At 28.4% G+C, this 15,686-nt stretch overlaps 1 protein-coding gene across 4 annotated transcripts; it reads left to right on the top strand.

Moving 5' to 3' along the window:
- Window positions 1-100: 100 nt before the first annotated feature.
- LOC134835930 (la-related protein 1) lies at window positions 101-15,686 on the top strand. 4 transcript variants are annotated; one of them, XM_063850958.1, is made up of 8 exons: window positions 101-144; window positions 691-1,614; window positions 9,412-9,595; window positions 9,657-9,748; window positions 10,235-11,085; window positions 12,123-13,975; window positions 14,736-15,021; window positions 15,157-15,686. In XM_063850958.1, exons 2-8 carry the CDS (start codon window positions 1,192-1,194, stop codon window positions 15,335-15,337), a joined length of 3,870 nt encoding a protein of 1,289 aa, XP_063707028.1. In that variant the 5' UTR covers window positions 101-144; window positions 691-1,191; the 3' UTR covers window positions 15,338-15,686. The 4 variants fall into 4 exon arrangements, with proteins under 4 accessions (XP_063707028.1, XP_063707026.1, XP_063707027.1 ...); XM_063850956.1 differs by having other exon boundaries at window positions 112-254; XM_063850957.1 differs by having other exon boundaries at window positions 120-261.

Here is a 15,686-nt window from a genome sequence, read left to right as displayed (position 1 = left end):
TGTATGTCTCACACACTGTACGTGACATACGATAATCCCTCCCCCATGTCACATTTCCCCTGCAAAATTGTGCCTCGGGCCTTATCACTTTCATTCGCCTCACGATCGAAAACGTCACACACAACTCCTCGTGGTTCTTTATAGGTAATTTCGGTGATTTTGTAGCAAAAAAATGCAAAAGTTCTTGCAAAAACACGGATAACTCGCCCAATTGCAAAGTGTATTTGTGTAACGTGGTCGCAGGCAATCGAGAAGTGCGTGGCAAGTGCGCGTTAAAGACGTGGGAAACGCCAAAAAGTCGTCACACAAATCTTTTTCTCGGTGCTTTCGGGGTGCTGCTATCAAGTGCATGGTGTGTGAAAAGGTGCTCGAGAGTCGAAAACGGTGGCGCGACACGTAACTTCGCATCCGGGGATCGTGATCGTGACATTTTTTTTATCAGTTGACGACGTTGTATAACTTTGTGAAGCGCAAATTTTCCGTGCAAAAATTATCGCGAACGAGACGTTGTCAACGACGAGCTCCTCTTCTTCTTTGCCACACATTTTTTTTTGCGTGTTGTGTGTACGACGACGACGTGATTTCCCATTCTCGAACGTTTCTCGATCACATTGTGTCCAAAAAAATTTGAATTTCCTCCGCGAAATTTTCCTTTTTTTGGCTACAATGAAATTTCTCATTATGTCATAGAGCGACGGTGCACCCAAAAACTAACACATATAGGTTAAAATAAAATAGTAGTCAATCAGTGTGACAAAAAAGATATAATATACATATAAAAGTATAGTGAAGAACACACAAGAGACGAAAAAATAACACATCCACGGTCCTTGTGTGCCATGCTTCTTTCGTTGTGTCGTCTCAACAGCATCAAAGTGTGATCTAATTACGACGTTGTTATGTGCTGGCTCTCTCTCGCGCTGGCTATGCTGCTGATGATAACGTAAAAAAACAGTGCAAAACAGTGAATCACAAGAAAAAACACGAAAAAAATCCTGATAAGGAAGAAAAATGAGACTTTAGTGACTTTAAAAGAAAAAAAAAATAAAAAAAAAACTTTTTAAACAAAAAAAAAAAATCTGTAGAACTAGGCAAATGCTGTGTTAACGCCCCGTATCCCGTAAACCTCAGAAGCAGAAGCAACAAATAACTCTTCAACCCATCATTCGCCATCCAAACCCACATCCCGTCATGAAAGCTGACGAAGAAGTAGCAACAACCACGACGACGACGGCGCCTCCGGCAACGAACGATCCCGACGTGCCCACATCCAACGAGGAAGTCGATGACGATGATTCGAGCTTTGTGCCGGTCATCGGGCACAAAAAGGGACAGCAACGTGCCAAGAAACGAGCGCGTGACACGAAACGTAGTTCGGGCGGAGCTCCGGCAGCGCAAACCGAACATGCGGGCAACAAGGAAAATAAAGGCAAAGGAAAGCGACGAGAAAGGAAAAACAATAAAGAGGCAAATAAGGAACAAGCAGGAACGGAAAATAAAGAGACAGTAGATTCGTCGTCGGGTAATACGAGTGATCAGCAAAAGTCGGAGGCGGAAAATCAACCGCCAAAGAAATTCGTTGAAGCGCCCTTGCCCAAAGTTAATGCATGGAAGGTGAGTTTTAGTTTTTTTTTTAAATTTAGTAATTTGACAGGGACGGGAATTGAGCTTGATTTGAAAACATTTCGATTAATTTTTGGCATTTAATAGTTAAAACTGATAAAAAAAGCATAAAAAATTAAAATTTTAAAAGGAATTTTCAAAAAAAATTTTATTTTAAAAAATTTTCTAAAAAATGTTCAAGCAAATTTGCTTAATTTGAACATGAATTAATTTTTTTCAAGATTTTTATCTTCTTTCAGTAAAAACTGAAGTTTTTAAAAAATTTTGACAGCTGTCACTTCTAAATTGTCAAAAAAATTTTAAAATATTATCCTAAATTATATTATCAAAATATTATTTAATGAAAAATCCTTAAAATTTTGTTTTTGACAGAATTTTGACATCTGTCAAGTGTCAACTGTCATAAATTTTACTCAAAAGTCAAGTTTCAAATGTTTTTGAGCTTTTTTCTTATAATTTTGATCAAAGATAGTACAAAATAACTTTGAAATTTTTGAAAATTTGACGTTTTAACAAATTTTTTGACAGCTGTCATCTTGTGAACTTTCTAAAAATGGTTATTTTTGGGCATTTTTTAAATTTCTTTGTTAAAAACACGTTAGAAATATTTTTCAAAATCTTTTTAAGTTGAAATTTTTAAGAAATTCTGACGTTTAAATGGATAATTTGACAGCTGTCATTTTTCAAACGTCAAAATTTATCACAAAATGTCTCTATTTGAATATTTTTAGAGCTCAAACATTTAAAATTGGCTAAAATAACTCTAAACATCGCTTTAAAAAGCTTTTGTTTTTAAAAATTTGAGATTTCAAAAAAAATTTTGACAGCTGTCATCTTTCAAATGTCATAAAATAGCAAAAAATTAAGTTTTTTTTGAACTGCTCTTGTGCACAGAAAATTTTTTACATAAAATATTCTTAAAATATTTTTAAATTTCCTTTATACTCAACATTTAATCAAAAAATTTGACAGCTGTCATCAAAACTGTCAAAAATAATTTTTAAAATTCTTTGAAATATGAAATTTAATAATTTTTGACAAAATTGAATAATTTTAAGGCATGTTTTGCCCTCTTGCATCCATCACTGCCCCTAATGACAGCAATAACTGATAAAAAGTAACCATCAATTACCCGTGATTGCCGCGATTGTCACAAAATCTCTTTGTTTATTACCTGGAAAAGTCACCAAAAAAACAAAAAACAAATTTAACGTTAACAATTTTTTGTGTTTCGCGAGACGAAAAGCCTCTCAGAGTCTCTCGCTCTGTAAATTATCACATATATTTATACCGTGTCGCATTGCATAATATTTAAATGACACGGACTCGCTATATATAAAACAGCTGTAATAATAGCAAGACTGTCGATCGTCGTCGTCGTCTTACTTTTTCGTTACGAATTCAAATTATTTAGTTTTTATCGTTGGGGAAAGAGCTCAACTCACTTACCTACTCTGAGATAAATATTTCTTCGATGCTCGCATGTGTGTGTGCCATATGTGATTTTTATTTTATTTTATTTTTTGAGATTACGTGTACCTGCTCGTAAAAAGAGAGGAGACTTGCGACGTAGTAGAGAATCGGGATCTTATCAATAATTATGTCTTCCAGACTGAAATTTTAGACGTAAATTTTTAATTAATAATTTTTGTTTGTTCGTTTGAAGAGACGACGAACATCAACAACAGGAATAAAGATAAGATTGCAAGCAAGTGTCAAGGTTGCAACGATTATACAAAAATTTCACACCTTTGAGGATTTTCATGACAAGGCGAAGTGACGAAAATATTTACACAAGTGGCGAGCCCTCCAGCGTCACATGATAAATTAAATAACTTAATGTTTATGAGATTTTTTTTTATTTTTTTTTAAATAGTTTGAAAGTTGGATTTTGTGAGAAAAATTTCCAATTTTTTTGATAATTCATGAGAGATTTCAAATTTAAGGACCAAACATGAATTTAAAATAATTTTTTTTTATTAAATTTTTAATTTTTTAAAACTTTGCTTCAGTAATAATGGACTTAATTAATTAAATAATAAGTTTAATAAAAAAATAATTTTAAATTATAAATTAATAAATTTAATATTATAATCAAATTAATTAATTTTTTAAAAAGAAAATTTGATAAAAAAATAAATAAAATAATTTAATAAAACTACCGATGAAAAAATAAATGGAATAAAAAAAAATATTTTTGTTTGTTATCATTAATTAATTTATTTATTTATTTTATTAAATATAAAATTTTTTATTTAAAAAAAATTTAAACTAAAATTAAGTTTAAAAAAATTCATATTTTTTGTAATTTTTAAGTAAAACAAAAATTCTTTTTTAAATGTTAAAAAATTGTATTAAATATTTTATTAAAAAGAAAATAAAAAATTCAAGTTTTTTGATATTTTGTTCTTTCATATGAATTAATTTTGATTTATGTTTTTCAATTTTAAAAAATTATTTTTTTTAAATATCTTTTAAGAAACTTAATTTTTTTTTTAATTATACATTAATTTTTTTTTAAATGTATAAATTTTTATAAAAATATAAAATTAATTTTTGAAATTTAGAAAAAAAACTTTTATCATTTTATTTTTACAGAAATTAAAATTTTTAAATATTAAGCCTTCGGATTTGCTCAAAAGCTACAAAAAAAAATGAAAAATAAATTTAAAAAAAATTTTTTTTAAATACTTTTTCTAAAATGATTTTTATTTTAAATTATAATTTAATATTTTTAATTTTTATTTAAATTTAATTATTAAAAATTGAATAAATTTTCAAAAAATAATTTAAAAATTATTTTAAATATTAATATTTTTAATTTTAAAAATAAATTAATAATAAATTGAATTAAATCCAAAAAAAAAAAAAGAAATAATAAAAATTAAATTAAATAAAATATTTTTTTTTTATTTTTTAAAAAATAAAAAGTTAATTTAAGCGGCCTAAATTTAAAAAAAATAATAAAAATTAAATTAACTAAAAGATACTTTTATTTTATTTTGATAAAAAATAATTTAATTTAATAATCAACGAAAAATTAAATTCAAAAAATAAATTATAATTTTCTCACAAAATCGCCGCAAACTCCCAATCTCACACATACGAAAAAAACGAAACGTACTGTAACGCAAAAACAGCAAAGAATGCCACGTATTAAACGTACCTCTAATATCAGTTGTTTTTTGGTCCAAAAAATAAATTTAAAATTTACTACGTACAAAAACTTGACAATCAATACGTACAAATAAAATTGTCTATAACGCACACACGAAAATTATTACACCATTAAAAACTGATAAACTGTCGTCGTCGCCGTTGTCCACAAAAACCACAAAAATTTTGACAAACTTATCAGTTTCTTTACTCTATTTCGACGTGTATTTGTGCATTCATTCGTTTTATCACAAAAATTCGCTGTTGCCGCAGAGAACGTAGATTTTGAAATACAAAAAAAAAGTAAAAGTTGCATACGAGCTACCTTGCCTTGGATCCGTTTGGGATCACTTTTGACCAAGCACACATGAATAAGTTACCAATCTACGTCGATTCGTCGCTCGTACAGCAGAAAAAACGAGTTTTGGTCTTTATTTATTTTTTTTTTTACAAATTTTTAATTTTTTCGGACACCGAAGCACGTGTGTGTCACACAATTGTCGACGTCGACGAAAAAAAAGCACAAAATTAGCATAATTTCTAATAAAGGGCTCTCAAAAGAGAAATTTCACACAAATATTTGCCTACCCAGAATACTCGGTATTTGTGCAGTTAGACACTGTGTTAATGTGTTAATGGTGTGCCGAAGCAACTTTTCATTCGCACATACAGCGCTGCATGCACCGAGAATTATTTTATTGAATTTATGAAAAAAAAAGACGTATAATGTGTGGATTTTACCGAAAGACGAATGAATGTTAAAAATTACACACACGACTAGGCAGGTAACGTGCACGAGACTTACTTCGCATGTACGGAGAAAAATTTTCAGTTTTTGTTGGAACGTTCTTGAGTGTGCACGGTCTCACCTGTAACTCCGCTTCGTACCTCGGGACGGTTTTTTGTGTGAAAAATCTAAAAAAAAATTATTTAATTAATTTTTTAATTTTAAAAAAAATTAAATTTCACTGAAAAATGGCAAAAATTTATTAAAAAAAAATATTTTTTATTTAAACCATAAAATAATAATAAAAATCTGCTGACTGATTAAGTAATCGAAAACTGTAACAAATTGCATCAGCAGCGAAAAATAAATAAATAATAAATAAAAAGTCATAATGGTGCATTTGGAAGTCGTGTCTGATTCGGAGACACAACAACAACCCCAGGTATGAGGATTTTCACTCAGTCAAGTTTTTTTTTTGTTTTTCATTCCTCAACGAAGTTCTTGGTTAGTAAAATCAGAGTGCGTAAAACTATTCAAAATTTCTTGTGTTGTTGTTTGTGACACAAACATACAAACACACAGACGAAAAGAGAGACTTGGCTCTATAAATAAATATTTCGTTAGCTTTTGTTTTTCTTTTTTTTATTTATTTATTTTCTTCTCGGTGATTAGATGAAGAAGAAATTTAATGAAATAACAAGTCGTCTCCATTTATGTGAATTAAATCTTCTTTTTAGACCAGTTATCGTCTTATCTATCAAGTTTTGATACGATCGTTGTTTGTCAAGGTCATTATTCTTCGTATTTAAATATTTAATTTAAATAAAATTTGTTAGGCTGAAGCGATGGGGAAAAATGTTTTAGATTTTTTTCATGAATTTTTATTTGAAAAATTTTTAAGTAATTTTATGATTTTTTTTTTCATATTTTTTAAACATTTATTAATCTTTTTAGAAGAAAATTTTATGAGTAAAATTAAATTTTTCATTATTAAATTAATTTAATTAAATTTTTAATTGAAATTATTTTAATTTAATTTTAAATTATTTAGTTATTTTTTAAAGCTGTTTGACTTTTATTTTTGAAATTTTAACAATTTTTTATTGAAAAACCTTCGAATTTAAAATTATTTTTAAAAAATTATTGCTTTTAAAAATTTAAAAATATTTTTTTTTCTTTTTATGAAAATAATAAATAATTTTAAAATAAATTAGAAATTTAAAATAACAAAAAAAATTTTTATTGAAATAAAACTTCTGATTTAATTTAATGATTTTTTGTAATTTAATTAAAATTATTAATTTAATTTTCTTATAATTTTATATAAATTAATTTTTATTACTAAGCAATTACTCATTTATTTTTTTTTTTAATTTTAAATTAATAATCATAAAAAAAATTATTTTTAATTTCAAAAATTTTTAACGGTCATTTTTTGAATTGACATTTACGAATTTTTACCTCAAAATGCAAATATTTAAACAAAAAAATATTTTTTGTATCCAATTTTTATCTAAAAAAAAATAATAAAAATTTTTAAAAATATTTTTAAAATTAAAAAAATCGAAAATTTAATAAAATTATGAAAATTTTTCATTAATCAACTCTGCCTAAAACTAAACAAAATATTCAAACATTTTTGTCAAACAAAATAGATCGAACATTAGCGTCTAACTTGCATACAAACTTGCAATGTAGTAGAATGGTATTCGACCTTCATGTTCATGTGTTCGCATGTGTGTGTAGATTTTAGTTATTTTTTTTTACAGATTTCGAGTCTTCTGTGGTGCATTTATTATATTAGCAATACAAACATAAAATATTTATAACAAAGGCAAAATAAATAAAATGAACGGACAAGAGAGTGTTGAATTGAAAAAAAAACCACTCTAACCAGTTCTTTGCACATTTTTACAACAACGCCCAACAACTTTTACGAGGAGTTGATAAGGATAGTTTTTGCATTTAAATAAATTTAAATAAAAAAAAATATTTACAATTTTTATGACTTTCTGCCAAGGAAACAGACGAGCAACAGGTATTGTTGCTATCGAAAAGTCGAATTAAAAAAATAATTTTATTAGATCAGAAAACTTGTTTTTTTTTTAATGAATTAAATTTATTTGTCGCTTTGATGTCTGACATGTGCATCTTTATTTTTTATTTTTAATTTTTTTTTATTTAAAAAAATATTTTTTAAATTAATTAAATTTATTTTTTCTATTTAAAAAAATTTAAAAATAAAAAAAAATTAATTTAATTAATTATTTTAATTAATTTTACATTTATTTTATTATTTAAATTTAAAAAAAAAATTATTAATTTTTTTTATAAAATGCAAGTCGTCTCCATTGACATTCAATCAGATGTTTGAGAACTCTCTCTTTCGTTGATCGCACAAAAAACACAATTTTAAAGTTCATTAATAAATTCTATTAATAGTTGCCAAAAAAATGTTTATACGAGTCGGAATTTCGAAAGGCACCCAAGATATTTTTATAAAATTTACACGAAGATGACAAATCGATGCATTATTAGATTCAAATTAATCTTAAAATTAGAAAAAAATTGAAATCACGAGTTTTCATGCCTAAATAAATATTAAATAATAATTGACAGACTTAAAAATAAATATTTTCGTACGTAATGAACTTTTTGCCAAACAAGAGTGTTTTTTTCTATATTTAAACAAAAAAATTAAAAAAAAATGTGTTGATGTAACGAAATACTTTGGACGATATATTTTCAAGTCAAGATCAACGAAACCAGTTCGCGATAATTTTAAATAAATAAATGCAAGAGTTGAATAAACTTTACGATGGACTTAAAAAGAGTTGAGTTCGTGTTACATAATGCGACGAAGTGCACACACACCTCCGCGCTACAGGTGCAATAAAGTGTGAGAGATAAGATATAATTGCTTGTGAATTTAAAGTTTTTTTTTGCGTTGAGTTATTATCGTGAACAATGTAAAGTAATGAAGGTGTCCAAATTTTTACATGAAATTAAAATTTTTTAATTATTTTTTGCTTAATTTTTCATTAATTTAAATAATTTTCGAATTTTGAAATAAATAAATAAAATTTTCGAAAATCAGATATTCAAATTTTCGAAAATCAGATATTTAAATTTTCGAAAATCAGATATTCAAATTTTCAAAAATTCGATTTCGAAAAAAAATTTTTTTTAAGAATATTTTTTTTTAGATTTTCTATAATTTTTCTTTAACAATTTATTTGTCTATGAAAAAAGTTTTTATTAAAGAAACATTTTCGAAAATTCGAAATTCTTCGAAATTTTGACTGAAACTAAAAATTTTAAAGAAAAATAAATGAAATTAACCATTTTTAGTAAAAAAATTATTTTTAATATTTTTTTAAAATTTTAATCATCAATTTGTAAAAAAAACTAAAATTTTCGAAATTAATTTCGAATTTTCGAAAATTTGTATATTTTTATTTTCGAAAATTTTTAAAAATGTGTCTCTGATGATTGAATGAAAAATTCTAACATTTTCAGTTAACACATTTGTTTCATTTTTTTTTTGTAAACTCTTCTTGGCATTTATCATTTTCTACATGAACGCACTCACATAATAACAAAACGTGCGGTAACCTTGACTTTCTGCTTTACTTTTTATTGTTAAATCACGTTATTTAGATATTTAGTTCGCAGAAAAACTTACCCATTCATTATTTGTCCATTGAATTTGCGTCAACAATTCTAAATGAGAGTGAGAGAAAAAAAAACAAAAAAAAATTTACCGGTTGTCGTTAAAAAGAAAAAAAATAATAAAATCGAGTCAAGGCAAAAATGTCTTAAATTTATGCTTTTCCTTTCCTTTTTTCTGAATTTTAATCGGATTTTTATGAATTTCTTATTAAAATGTTTTTTTTTCTTTTTAGATCCAAACTCCTCCGCCGCCAGCTGAGGATTTAAATCAAAATCAACAAACACAACGAAAGGATCATCATCATCATCAGTCGAATGCACAGGCGCCCAAAAAGGAGGAAATTAGCACTGCGAACGTTGTCAAGGAAAAAGTCCCGCTCAAGTCACAAACGAAGCCATCGAATGTAAATAAAAAAGGTTTGTTGATTTTTTGTGATTTTTTCACAGAAAAATATTAATTTTTTGTGTTTTTTTGTAGAAACTGCTCACACAGATGAACAAAAAGTTGTCAAGGGAAATACACAAGCACCAAATAAACGTCGTCCACAAAATCAAAATAATTTGCAAAAGGTACGTTTGAATTTTAAAAAATTGATAAATAATTTAAAAAATTAAATATTAAAAAATTATTTAAAAATAATGAAAAAATAATAATTAATTTATTAATTTTAAAAATTTAATTTATTAATTTAAAATTTAAATTAATTAATAAAAATAAAAATAACTTCAAATAAATTTAATTAAAACTAAAATAAAAAAAATTAAAATTTTTTAAAACTGAAAAACAAAAAAAAATGATAAAATCAAATTAATAATTTTTAATGAAAAAGTGATTTAAAATTTTAAAAATTGAAAAAATCAAAATAATTTATTGAATTTAAAAAAATAATTAAAATTATTTTAATTAAATTTAAATTATATTTAATAAAATTAAATTAATTCAAATAAATTTAATTAAAAAAAATATATATTTTTTTAGTTCAAAAAATTTAGTTTTTTAATTAATTTTTATGAAAATTATTAATTTTTAATATAATTTAATTTTTTTATTTGCAGGCTAGTGATTTCACGGATGCTGTCGATTGGCCCTCTCTCGGTCAAGAAACAGCTGAGAAAAATGCTGCCAACAATCAATCCACAAATGCTAATGCGACTGCCGCCGAATCCAATACCAAAAAATCATCGCCTGTACCGCAGGCACGCAATTCCCCGGTAAAGGAAGTTGCCAACAAAGACGTAAAAGTGAATGGTGTCGCATCGCCAACGACAGCTCCCAAGTCCCAAAACATGGATGACGCCGGAAATTCTGACGATGGCAACACGAGCGGCGGAAATGGCAACAAAGAAAACAAAAAGATCCAAAAAGGCGGCAAAAATTGGGTTCCCTTGCCCATTGATTTGCCGAAACCGGATCGTCGACGTGAACGTCGTTCGCCGCCTCGTCGATCTACGCGACGAAATGAGGAATATGACGACGAGTACTACGATAGTCGTCCGCCACGCAATTCACGTTATCGTCCAGCTCCGCGTCGCAGCGAAACGAGCAACGGAGGAAGTTGGCGTTCGGATCCCGCGGATCAGCAACGACGCAACGAAACACGTAGTAGTCGCCCTGCGCCTCGTTCCGGCAATAATAGTGAAAGACGTCCCGCACGACACGGTGCTCGATCGCATTTATCGTCGCGCAATGAACGCAACGCACGCAGCAATAACGAAACGCGTGGCGAACGCGGCGGCGCCCATCAGGAATATTCGCATGCACGCAGTGCAGGTGCCAAGACGCCAAATAGCACGAGCGGCGATCAAACGCCATACATGATGCCTTACATGGGAACCTATTACTATAATGGTGCTCCGTTATTTAATATGGTGTCGACTAGTATTAAGGACTGCATTCAAAAGCAAATGTGAGTAAATTTTTTTTTTTAATTAGCAAAAATGTTTCACGTTTTATCAAAATTTTAAGTTAAATTTAATTTAAAAATTCAAAGTTTTTAATTTTTACTCCAATTATTTTTAAATTTCCAAAAAAAAAATTAAATATTTTATTTTCTTGAGCTTAATGAACTTCAATTATTTTATTTTTCATTCGAAACAGCAAAAATTAGAAGAATTTTGAATTTTTATGAAATTTAATTTTAATGAAATTTTGAAAAATTACGAGAAAAAAAATGTAAAATTATTAAGATTTTTTTTTATAATTTTTAACTTGAATTATTTAACTTTTCAATTTTTCATTTTTTTTAACAAATTTTTTTTTTTTTTTAACAAAATTTTAGCAAAAAATCAAAGTAAAACGTTTTAAAATTTTTAAAAAATTTAATTTAAAGATTTTTTTAAAATTTTATTTTATTTATAAAATTAAATAAATTCTCAAAATTTTTAAATTAATTATTTGAAAAATTTTAGAAAATAAATTTTTATATTTTAATTTAAAAAAATTAAAAAAATTAAAAAAAAAATTAATTAAAAAATAAATAAAAAATTCTTAAAGAAAAATTATTATTAAAAAGATAAAAATTAGCGAAAAATAATTTACGATTCCTTAATTTATAATTTTCATCAAATTTTATAAGAAAAAAAAAATTAAAAAAGGAAGACAAAATCAATTTTCTTTGAAAAAATTATTTTTAAATTTTATCTTTTTTTCTTGAATTTGAAATGTAAAAAATATATGTAGGAAAATTAAAATTCTCAAAATAGGTATATGAGAAAATTATTAAAATATTTTTCATTAAAATATTCCTTTGAAAAATGTTAAGAATTTTCAAGAATTTTAAAAATCTTAAAAATTGATACGAAATTCTTTAAAATTTTCTCAAATAATATTTTAAGATCTAAAATAATAGAAAAAATTTTTGCTAATAAAATTTTTAAAATTTATAATTTTTTTTTTAAATCTAAAATTTAATTTTTTGATTAATTTTTTTCAATTTTTTTTCAGAGAATACTATTTCAGCGAAGAAAACTTGAACCGTGACTTTTTCCTGCGTCGCAAAATGGATCCCGAAGGTTTCCTGCCCGTAACGCTAATTGCCTCCTTCCATCGCGTACAAGCGCTAAGTACCGATGTCGCGCTCATCATTGAAGCCGTAAAAGATTCCGAGCACTTGGAGCTCGTCAACAACTTCAAGGTTCGCGCCAAAGTCGATCCAACGAAATGGCCCATCGCCAACGACGTCGTCCTCAAGCCAGTCAATTCGAACATTCAACCGCCCGTCATTTCGGGGCACAACGACATGTCGCCCGTACATTTGCCCGGAAATCCCATTGCCGTGCCAACGGTTGCCTCGACAATACTTTCGGGCATACCGCCGCCTCCCGTTCTGCGAAAATTCAATTCGAACGCGGAAAATGTGAAAGAAACCAGCGACAAAGTATCTCGAAATGCCTCGGAAAATGCCGTCGCCGCAGCTGCTGCTCTCGTCGATGAATCCCTGAACCCCAACGTGCCAGAATTCGTACCTGAGAAAGCAAAAGTGGCGCAAAATGTGACCGGTTCAAAAAACGCGGATGGCTCCGTTAAGGGGGATGATGCCACACACACAGGAAAATCATCGAGTAACGGAGCCGCACAAAACACTGAACAAGATAGCAACTTATGGAAGGAAGTAAAGCGTCGTTCCAAGAACCCAAAGGGGGAGAAGGAACGCACGCCTGTGCCTTCAACGAGCAGCAATCAAGCCGGAAACAGCAAAAAATCGAAGGAAACTGCTCAAAAATCGCAAAATAAGCAACAACAACCTCAGCAGTCGCAGGAAAATGCGGGAAATGCCAAAATGGGAAACGAAAAGGAAGAGCTTGATTTCCAGTTTGACGAGGAAATCGATATGCCACGAACTGGGCGCGTCAATCACTTCACCGACAACTTCGAGGATGATGACGAGTCTGACTTTGAGTTGCCCGATTGCGATGTCAACAAGATTCTGATTGTCACGCAAGTGCGTTCGCGTCCCCTGAAGCACGACGGATACGATCGTACGGGCGATTGGACTACACGCACCAAAATTTCGCAAGACTTGGAGCAAATCATCAACGATGGACTGTACAACTACGAAGAGAATTTAGTCACCAAGGATCCTCGTGTTACCAACTACAAGACTGTTAACCTTATCACGCAGGAGCAATTCGACAAAATTGTTCCGAAACCACCAAAAATTGTGAATCAAGAAGTGCCACCGCCGCCGCCCTCCACATTTGTCGATGCGTTTTCGCCATCGAAGCGACCAAGTGGGCGACGCGCACGTTTCTTTGCCGTCAGCAAAGACGATCCGATCGATCCGATTACGCCTCGCAAACGCAAAACGCGTCATTCGGCAAATCCGCCGGTCGAATGTCACATCGGATGGGTCCTGGATGCCGTTGAACATCGTCCGCGTACCTCGAGTATCGGTAGTTCGGCAGGCACAAGTCCCGCAGGCAGCAGTTACGGGAGCGTGCCACAAAGTCTTCCCAATTTCCAGCATCCATCACACTATTTGCTCAAGGAGAACAACTTTACGCAGCAAGCGTATGGCAAATATCGCAGCCGCTGTTTGAAGGAACGCAAACGGTTAGGTTCGGGACAATCGCAAGAGATGAACACGCTGTTCCGGTTTTGGTCATTTTTCTTACGAGAAAATTTCAATAAGAACATGTACGAGGAATTCCGTAATTTGGCAATTGAGGATGCGGGACAGGGTTTCCGGTACGGGCTCGAATGCTTGTTCCGCTTCTACTCGTATGGCTTGGAGAAGAAATATCGCGCGCAATTGTATGAGGACTTCCAAACGGAAACGATGAGGGATTATGAACAAGGTAACTTTTTTTTCTTCTACAATTTATTTAAAATTTTATTTTTAAAAAAATTAAATTTAAACTTTTTTATTAAAAACAATTTTTAAAAAAATAAAAAAAAATATTAAGAAAAAAAAAGACAAAAAAAATAAAAATTTTTTAAGAAGAATTTTAAATTAAATTAAATAATTTTATATTATTTAATTTTATGAATTAAATAAATATTTATTTAAATTAATTTAACGTTTCAAAATTTTTATAATTTGCAATTTACATAATTTAATTTATTTTTTATCATTTTTTAAAATTGTTTTTCAAATAAAAAAATTAAATTAAAAAAAACTTAAACTTTCAAGTAAAAATTTAATAATTTTTATAAAAAAAATATATAAATTTTTATAAAAAAAAAAATATATAAATTTTTATGAAAGAAAAATTTACAAATTAATTAAATTATAATTTATTTTAAATTTCATTATTTATTTATTTTTTTTTTTTTTTTTGAAAAATTTTCAAGTTTAAAATTAAGAAAATAAATCTTTGAAAATTAAAAAAAATTTAAAGTATTTTTAGAAATTTTATGAAAAATATTCTTGTATGCAGAGCAAAAAATTACAAAAATTCTTTAAACATTTAAACTAAATTCATCAAAAATTATACGAAAAAATCTGACATGTTTTTTTTTATAATTTTTATTATTAATTAATTTTATTGTTAAAATTAAGAAAAATCTAAAAATTTAAAAAATAAATTTTTTAACTTCAAATTTTTCTATTTTTAGGACAATTGTATGGCTTGGAGAAATTTTGGGCCTTCTTGAAGTACTACAAAAACAGTCAAAAGCTCGAAGTTGATCCAAAACTCGCCGAGTACTTGTCCAAATTCAAAACTATCGAGGATTTCCGTGTCGAGGAACCTCAAATCAACGAGATGTTACAAGGTGTTGGCGAACTAAATTCTGTGGCGAGCAAACGGCGTCACCGAAGCATGTCAGAAAGTGAAGGAAGTGTCGAGACAACGGGAAATGACTTACCAAAAGCAGCAAAGGCTGAAGCTAATCGTCAAAGGTAAGAAAAAATTTTCGATTAAAAGTTAATTTAAGGTTTTTTCTTTAGATTAAAAATTAAATTAATTGATTTTTCAAAAATAATTTAAATAATTTTAAAAATTTAAAAAAAATTAACAAAATTTTACCATTTCAGGGCTGGATCATTTGGCAATCGTACGGTAAACGCTTCAAATTCCTCGAGATATCGCGCTGGCTCGTTCGGATCACGACCCCAAAAGGCGGGACGCAATTCGGGCAACAAACAGGGAAACAGTAATAATCAACAACAGCAGCAACAACAACAAAAAGGTCAATCAAGCACCAATCAAGCGTAATAAAGAGCAACACTTTCACACAAAACAAAAAAAAATTATCGCCATACACAAAATTTATCATTTACTTTTTCGCTACAATTTATTTAAAGATAACTATGTTTAACATTTATTATTTTTTTTAAAGCAAATATTTAATCAAAATTTAGTCGATAAAAATTTGTTTGCGAGATAACGTGAGAAACACACAAAAAATACAACAAAATTTCAGAAATAGTGCCAAAAATTATTATTGCAAAAAAAAAAACAAATTTTTCATCATTTATATATTTTTTTTGTTGTAACTTTAAATTTACATGTTATAATCATTAATTTAATTATTATCAACAAATCACTGTGAAACTTACTTTCG

This window comes from Culicoides brevitarsis, chromosome 3, assembly GCF_036172545.1.
Source record: "Culicoides brevitarsis isolate CSIRO-B50_1 chromosome 3, AGI_CSIRO_Cbre_v1, whole genome shotgun sequence".
In the NCBI taxonomy this organism is placed as follows: Eukaryota; Metazoa; Arthropoda; class Insecta; order Diptera; family Ceratopogonidae; genus Culicoides; species Culicoides brevitarsis.
Note: the sequence above shows the minus strand (reverse complement) of the source record. Positions and strands in the feature narration are given on the sequence as shown.

Excerpts from the sequence above, each read along its gene's own strand:
- LOC134835930 (XM_063850958.1), top strand. The coding sequence starts at position 1,192 with ATGAAAGCTGACGAAGAAGTAGCAACAACCACGACGACGACGGCGCCT. Across the intron at positions 11,086-12,122 it reads GACTGCATTCAAAAGCAAAT|AGAATACTATTTCAGCGAAG; the intron begins GTGAGTAAATTT and ends ATTTTTTTTCAG. Across the intron at positions 13,976-14,735 it reads GATGAGGGATTATGAACAAG|GACAATTGTATGGCTTGGAG; the intron begins GTAACTTTTTTT and ends TTCTATTTTTAG.